This window comes from Colobus angolensis, unplaced genomic scaffold, assembly GCF_000951035.1.
Source record: "Colobus angolensis palliatus isolate OR3802 unplaced genomic scaffold, Cang.pa_1.0 Scaffold83, whole genome shotgun sequence".
Lineage (NCBI taxonomy): Eukaryota > Metazoa > Chordata > Mammalia > Primates > Cercopithecidae > Colobus > Colobus angolensis.
The window spans coordinates 3,153,622-3,161,550 of NW_012122154.1; the positions used below are offsets into that span (position 1 = coordinate 3,153,622).

At 46.2% G+C, this 7,929-nt stretch overlaps 1 protein-coding gene across 4 annotated transcripts in view; it reads right to left on the reverse strand.

Annotated features, from left to right (window-relative positions):
* Nucleotides 1–4,245: 4,245 nt before the first annotated feature.
* WIPF2 (WAS/WASL interacting protein family, member 2) overlaps nucleotides 4,246–7,929 on the reverse strand; it is a 71,597-nt gene continuing 67,913 nt past the window's right edge. For 3 of the 4 annotated variants that reach the window (XM_011929841.1, XM_011929842.1, XM_011929843.1), the window contains exons 7-8: nucleotides 5,958–6,059; nucleotides 4,247–4,961 (exon numbers count right to left, since the gene is read on the reverse strand). In XM_011929841.1, coding sequence (XP_011785231.1) covers nucleotides 4,921–4,961; nucleotides 5,958–6,059 — 143 coding nt within the window. In that variant the 3' untranslated portion in view covers nucleotides 4,247–4,920. Of the gene's footprint in view, nucleotides 4,962–5,957; nucleotides 6,060–7,929 lie in introns of all 4 variants that reach the window. The other variant, XM_011929844.1, reaches the window with a different exon arrangement.

Genomic DNA, 7,929 nt, shown 5'->3' on the forward strand with positions numbered 1-7,929 from the left:
AAAATAAGGACTATAGAATCTCCCAGGAAGGGTAACTAGAACTCTAGAACTGTAATTTTCTTTTCTTTTCTTTTTTAGAGTGCAGTGGCATGATCTCAGCTCAGTGCAACCTCCGCCTCCTGGGTTCAAGCGATTCTCCTGTCTCGGCCTCTCGAGTAGCTGGGACTACAGGCATGCGCCACAACACCGGCTAATTTTTGTATTTTCAGTAGAGACGGGGTTTCACCATGGTGGCCAAGCTGGTCTCGAACTCCTGACCTCAAGTGATCCACCTGCCTTGGCCTCCCGAAGTGCTGGGATTACAGGTGCTGGGCCATCACGCCCGGCCAACTAGAACTGTAATTTTCAAAATACAGCTGGAGGGGAGGAGAGAAGACCCTTAGGAAGCTGTAGATGACTCTGCCCAAGTCAGTAGATCTACCTTTTCAAAAGACCTGGAATCAAACATTTACCCAAATTATGAGGCAAAGTTTTTCTCCCCTCTCTGTGCCACCACTTGAGGCGGTATTCCACACAAGAGTACACATTTTTCACTTTTTGTTTTTAAGCAAGGTTTAATTAAACTGCACGGCATCCAGAAGAAAGAAATGTACCAAAGAATCCAACCTGAGACCAGATTATACATTTTAGAGGGGGGAAAAAAATCAATGCTATTTGGGAGAGGGAGCACTGTAATCAGAATATAACTCCAAAATAAATCATACAATAAATTATTTTCTAACAGAAATTGATCCACATACAGACAGATGAACACACACACACACACACACACGCATGCATGCACACATGTCATTCTAGTCATTTATTCAGTGTTGACTGTGACTTCCATGCAGGGCACCATGAGAAAGGACAAAGATTAGACATGAGAAAAGAAGGCTAGGCCCCCTCTTGCCACCAGTGGAATGAGATTTAAGACAACTAGAGAAGGAACCCACTAAGTTGCCAGAAACAAGAGTAGAAAGAAACAGCAGTTATCAAGGAAGATTTTAATTGCTTCAAAGAGGGAGAGGAAGAAAGCACAGAAATCTAACACAAGTAAAGGCACAATGAATGTGGAGTTGAATGGAACCAAACCCTCCCTTCAGTTAATCTTTTTTTTTTTTTTGCATGTGGTTTTGATGGTGGTTGTAGTTTTGTTTTGTTTTGAAGAGATGAGCCTTGAAGGCAGAGTTATAATGGCCCTCCTCTCTCCCCTCCCATTCCCAAAATTAGGATAGCCTAACAGAAAGCCACCTTGACCACATGGCCAGGGACTGAGATTCAATGGGGAAAAAAAGACTGTAGCTGGAATGTGAAGAATTTGATTTGCAGTTGATTGCAGGTTGGGGTTCCAGAAGGACAGACAGCTCAGTGTAGTGCCATCATAGGGCCTCAGATGCCCACACTCCACCCCCAGAGCTTCACAAAAGGGAAGGACCCTGGAGTCGCCCTTCTCCCCCACCCCCATAAGCACTCAGCCTACAGATTATTTCAAGTGATCAGGAGAATTAAAACACACCCCAACCCTGAGTTGCTCTGTAGCAAGTCTATTTAAACTTTTTTTCTCACCTCTTCCTGGAGGTAAATCTGGGTTTCAAGTTGGGAAGCCATGGGGTGAGGGAGTTCCCCAGTGCAATGGCCGGTGACGAGTATCCTTGCCGCTGCCAGTTAGCAGGGCTGGGATGAGCTCCTGGAGACAGCAGCCTCACATCCATCAGCTAGGGTAGCCCTAGGTTCTCACTCTGTTGGCCTAGGCTATGAAAATGATGGGGCTCTGCAGCTGGAGCAAATCCCCATGACAGAGAAAATCACACCTGGAATATCAAAGTGCTTTGGTCCAGGTTCAGTGACCAGAGAAGGGGAAGAGGGACATCTAGCTCATTTAAAAACCCGAGGCCACCGCCCTGCTTCCCACACAGGGCAGTAAGAAACGACTATAAAGTTTTTCCCATTAGGGAAGAACATCACAAAACCAAACCCATACAAGGGCTTTTAACACAGCTTCCTGGTGCTTAGCTGGAAAATGTCTCTTCCTTCTGCGGGGGGACAAGGGAGTTAATGGGACTGGGCAACAGCCTCAACATGAGACCACCCAATCTTCCATGGAAGAGACGACATTCCCACAAGCAGATAAAAAGAGCAGTTTAAAAGGTGAGGAGTTTTAGTGCTCTTGTAGCCAGCCCACCTTAAACCCTATATTAGAAGCTTTTTACAACATAGAAAATAGACCGATAACTATGCAGATCCCATTCCCATCTTCAATAGTAAATATACATAGTAATAAATCTATTATTAACAGCGGAACCAAATAATGTATAAGGCAAAGACATTTAAACAGGTGTTGTATCATCAACATGCTCTGAAAAAAACCCATCTGACTAGATCTAGACCCAGGCCTTTTTGCATGAGGCGGAGACAACAAGTACACAATCAATATCCATGTGACACAGTCCAAGTGCTGGGGAATTTGAGGGGCAGCGGGCCATGGAGAGGAAGGTATCAGCCCCAGTGAAAAGCGGGGGTTTGGCTTTACTCGTGATATTTTGATGCTCTGTGTGAGTAAAGGAGGAAAAAAAAAAAAAGACACTTTGATAACGTACAAAAGGCATCGACTCCCATTTCAAAAATAAATGGGAAGACTTCACAGTCTCAGTTTAGTCGCTTGTCAGTATCTGCCCTGGAACTCTGCTGCAGTATGAACTCTTGTACTCTCTCCTTTTCCCTCCACTAGCAATCCCTCTCTCAGTTCTGTTTGTTTTTTTCTGTTTGTTTTTTGAGACGGAGTTTCACTCTGTCACCCAGGCTGGAGCGCAGTGGCGCCATCTCCACTCACTGCAACCTCCGCCTCCTGGGTTCAAGCGATTCTCATGCCTCAGCCTCCCCAGCAGCTGGGACTACAGGCACGTGCCATCACGCCCAGCTAATTTTTGTATTTTTAGTAGAGACAGGGTTTCGCCATGTTGGACAGGCTGGTCTCGAACTTCTGACCTCAGGTGATCCGCCCACCTTGGCCTCCCAGATTGCTGAGATTACAGGCGTAAGCCACCACGTCCAGCAGTTCTGTTTACTTCAGGATGCTAGGGATACTTCTGGGAGATAACTGCTAACAGATTAGAAAAAAGAATGATACATAAAAAATTATTAGGAAAAGTTTGATGACAGACCTAATCATGGTCTGTCCCAGAGTTAATGTGGTCTAGGGGATGGCAAAGGACAGCAGACCCCATACACATTACCCCTGCTGAGCCCTCCCTCACCTAGCACTGGGGAGACTTGGGTTTCACCTGCCACCATGCACAGATCTCTAGCCTGGGATCCAATCAACTGGAAAGGTCCCTAACACAGTTTAAGCCTGTGATGTGTGTGATTAAATTTTTAAGCTAATTTTCCCCATCCATTTCAAAGAGTAGCCATGGTCTCCTTGCTCTCATGCCACGCTCTGAACAGCCTCTACATGTAGCAACAGTTGTAGAAAACCAAAGCATCTGGTGTGTCGAGCCCAGAAGCCCCATCCTGCTGTTGGAAAAAAAGAAGTCCTCATCCAATCAGCCAACGACAGTTCCTACCTAGACTGGGGACCTCCATTTTTCTCTGTGCTCTTTAGGACCTGAAAGACAAAGAAATAACCTACGGCTGGCTGCCAAGGAAGATCTACTGAACTGAGGCAAAACTCAACAAAGTCTTTGTGCTTCCTGGCATAGAGGAGTATCTGAATATCTTCATAAGCCCCTGCTCACTTCTTCACCCTTCTGTACTCTGCTGTGTTAAATCGTGCAGTCCTGGGAAGGCAAGGGTGGTAGAGAAAGGAACAGGAAGAGTCTGCTCAGTCAGGTGGGCTGTGAACTTCAGTACAGGCAGGACTTAAAAGTCCTTTGCAGCGCCACAAAGCCAGCTCCTTCCAGGAGGGGCTTCAACCTGCCCTTCTTTGTTATCCTGGAGCACCTTCCAGGGACTGAAGGACAGAAAGAGCCACTGACAACTTCAGGGCCAGTCAGAAAAGACTGAGGCAGACTTAAGACTGAGGTTAAGGCCTAGGCCCATGCCCTGTCTTCCTATCTCCCACCAGAGGTTTTTGGGGTTTGTGAATCAGGAATGAATGATGCCCTCCACAAAAAGTGACTTTTCCTTCGAGGGCATGGGCAGTAAGGGGGAGGAAACACATCCCTCAGCCTAGCACCGTGAAGCAGTGGGGTGAGGGATCCCAGAGGGTTCAAATGGCTCCTGGTCCCTTTGCTGCAGAGAACTGACTAGTTCTAAAATGGTCCTGTTTATTTTACCCTCTCTTTTTATTAAATGTTAAGTTCAACTGATTAGTATTTAATGTTTATATCCAATTTATCCCTGGGGTGGTGGGGGCGGGCAGCAGGTGAGAACAAAAACAAAATACCCCTAAAATAAAGCAGACCCAATTCCTTGCCTTTTCTCCAAATATGACCTTTAAAACAGATCACTTCTTGGCAAACTCCTTTCTTGCTTCACTAAAAATGCTCCCCTCCCACCCATAAGTCCTGGTCATGTCAGCCTCCTAAATGATGAAATATAATATACCTGCCAAGCTTCCCCCACCGTGGACAGGAGAAGGAAGGAGTACCATTCCCCACCCTGCCCCAACAGTGAGTTAATTCATCACAACAAGGCACCTTTCCCCAAGAGGAAGGCAGGAGACACGGAAACTTGTTCCTCATGTGGCTAGCAGGGCTTGCTGGAGGAAGGATGGATGCAGGGTTTGAGATCCTACTGTCAATATAAAGAGTCTGATCACCAAATCCAGAGACGAGATGCATAGATGGAGGTGAGCTGGGAGGACACTTGGAGTCTAGGGGTTGGTTGCATTGGAGAAACATGTTAGGAGCTCTCATGCGGGTTTCAGGGGAATGGAAGGGACCATCTGAGAATAGAGAAGGTCCATCCTTTTCCTGAGGAACAGGACCAAGCCAGGCTTCACCTGAGAATGGGTGGCAGAGGTGGGGCTCCACGGGCAGCTGAAAAAAAAACAAAATAAAAACCACACACATACAGGTCACCCACCAGAATCGGAACAACCCACACATTTCTAAAATGAGAGACAGGCTCTTTAAGCTCATCTTTAAAATCTGGGGACTAAGTTTTATTGTTGTTTTGCTTAAGAAAATGAAGATGAGAGGCCAGGTACAGTGGCTCACGCCTGTAATCCTAGCACTTTGGGAGGCCGAGGCAGGTGGATCACCTGAGGTCAGGAGTTTGAGACCAGCCTGGCCAACAAGGCAAAACCCAGTCTCTACTAAAAGTACAAAAATAATCCGGGCATGGTGGCACACGCCTATAATCCTAGCTACTTGGGAGGCTTAGGCAGGAGAATCACTTGAACCTGGGAGGCAGAGGTTGGGGTGAGCCAAGATGGCACCACTGCACTCCAGCCTGGGCGATGAGAGGGAGACTCCATCTCAAAAAAAAAAAAAAGTCAATGAAGATGACGAGAAGCAATTTTTTTTTCTTTTTTTTTTTTGAGATGGAGTCTCCCTCTGTCACCCAGGCTAGAGTACAGTAGCGTGATCTCGGCTCAATGCAACCTCCGCCTCCTGGGTTTAAACAGTTTTCCTGCCTTGGCCTCCTGAGTAGCTGAGACTACAGGCGCCCGCCACCACACCTGGCTAATTTTTTGTATTTTTAGTAGAGATGGGGTTTCACTGTGTTAGCCAGGATGGTCTTGATCTCCTGACCTCATGATCCGCCTGCCTCAGCCTCCCAAAGTGCTGGGATTACAGGCGTGAGCCACTGCGCCCAGACTGATTTTGTATTTTTAGTAGAGACAGGATTTCACTATGTTGGTCAGGCTGGTCTCGAATTCCTGACCTTGTGATCCGTCCACCTCGGCCTCCCAAAGTGCTGGGATTATAGGTGTGAGCCACTGCGTCCAGCGAGGAGCAAATTTTAACTTAAGAAAACACACAAATTCTACATTTTATGCAATTATGGAAAAACCTTTTTATTATTCTCACCTCGGTTTGTTTTGCTGGGATATATCCTCTGAAAGTGTTTATATTCTTCTGGAGCAGGAAAGTCTTCTACTGGATGGAAGGAATACTTTGACTCAAAATCATCTGCGAAAAGAACAGAGTATTAATTCCTATCATCCTTGCTTGTGCTCCCAAGGCCTCTGACCACTTCAACCCTTCCCACTTACTAATCTCTCAGGCATTCTGAGGTACCGTGAGGACCTACTGCACCACCAAACTAACGACCCTGAGAACAGCAGCAGCATCACCCCACGCGCCTTGCATGCACAGGGCACGTATTCGAAACCTCTCTGTACTAAGTAAGTGCATCTTTGAGCTCATTCTTTATATATATATTTTTTTAAGAGTCTCACTCTGTCACCCAGACTGGAGTGCAGTGGTGCCGACCACCTTGCCTGGCTAGTTTTTGGTATTTTTAGTAGAGACGGGGTTTCACCATATTGCCCAGGCTAGTCTCGAACTCCTGAGCTCAATCTGCCCACCTGACCTCCCAAAATGCTGGGATTACAGGTGTGAGCCACTGTGCCTAGCCTGAGCCGATTCTTTAAACCTTGCCATCAAGTCAGGCACAGAACAGGACAGGAGCCCAGTTGTTTGCATGGTAGCAGGAAGAAATATAATTCTTTCTGAATAAGCAGAAAGAAATTTTTTTTTTGAGACGGAGTCTCACTCTGTTGCCCAGGCTGGGGTGCAGTGGCGTGATCTTGGCTCACTGCAACCTCCGCCTCCCAGGTTCAAGCGATTCTCCTGCCCAGCATCACTGGGATTACAGGCATGTACCACCACACCTGGCTAATTTTTGTAATTTTAGTAGAGACAGGGTTTCACCATGTTGGCCAGGCTAGCCTTGAACTTCTGACCTCAAGTGATCCACCTTCCTCGGCCTCCCAAAGTGCTGGGATTACAGGTGTGAGCCACCAGGCCCAGCCGATTCTGTGTTTTAATAACACCTTACGGACTGTCATGATGGCAAAACAACTGATCTAAATCCAGAAATTGGTAGAAATTAATTTAAAATGGGAATATTTGTCTATGGCTAGTGAGAGATTTGGGCAGATAATTCCCTTTCAGCCCATGTTACCTTCACTTACATAGCTGGGACAGCCAACATGGCTTCTACTCCTATTTTCTATGGCCCCTCCACAAGAAGGCTCAAATTTTCTATAAGTGTGGCTTGATCACATCCCAAAGGTTTCTACAATAAGGATATATCTTTAAAGCAAAAACCCTGGCATGCCTAATAGGAATAGACTAGAACATGGAGGACAGGGGGTAAAGACAGCAACCATTAAAGAATCTAGAAGCTGGGCATGGTGGCTCATGCCTGTAATCCCAGCACTTTGGGAGGCCGAGGTGGGCATGTAGCTTGAGCTCAGGAGTTCGAGACCAGTCTGGGCAACATGGCAAAACCTCATCCCTACAAAAAAAATACAAAATTAGCCAAGCATGGTGATGCACACCTCTGGTCCCAGCTACTTGGAAAGCTGAGAGATGGGAGGATTGCTTGAGCTTGGGAGGTGAAGACTGCAGTGAGCCGTGATTGTGCTACTGCACTCCAGCCTGGATGACAAAGCAAGATGCTATCTCAAAGAAAAAAAAAAAAAAAGAATCTAGAGTGTTAGGCCTGCAAGGGACCTTTCAGAGATTTTTTCCAGGGGTCCTCAACAGAGGGGTCTAACAATAGCCTTTGGACAACCTTTACTTAGGGTTACATCCCATAACCAAGGAATTGGAATCTCTTAGGTAGAGCCCCCCAACATTTATAATCTTGGAAAAGTTAATCTGAAACACTTCTCATCTAGTCAACCTAATTTTACAAAATAAGGGAAGTGAGGCCCCAAGGAGTAACGTGGCTTCCTCAAAATAACACTGCTAGTTAGTGGCTTTGGATTAACGTGTATGTTTTGGGTTTCATTTTTTTTTTTTTTTTTTTTGCATGTGGTTTTGATGGTGG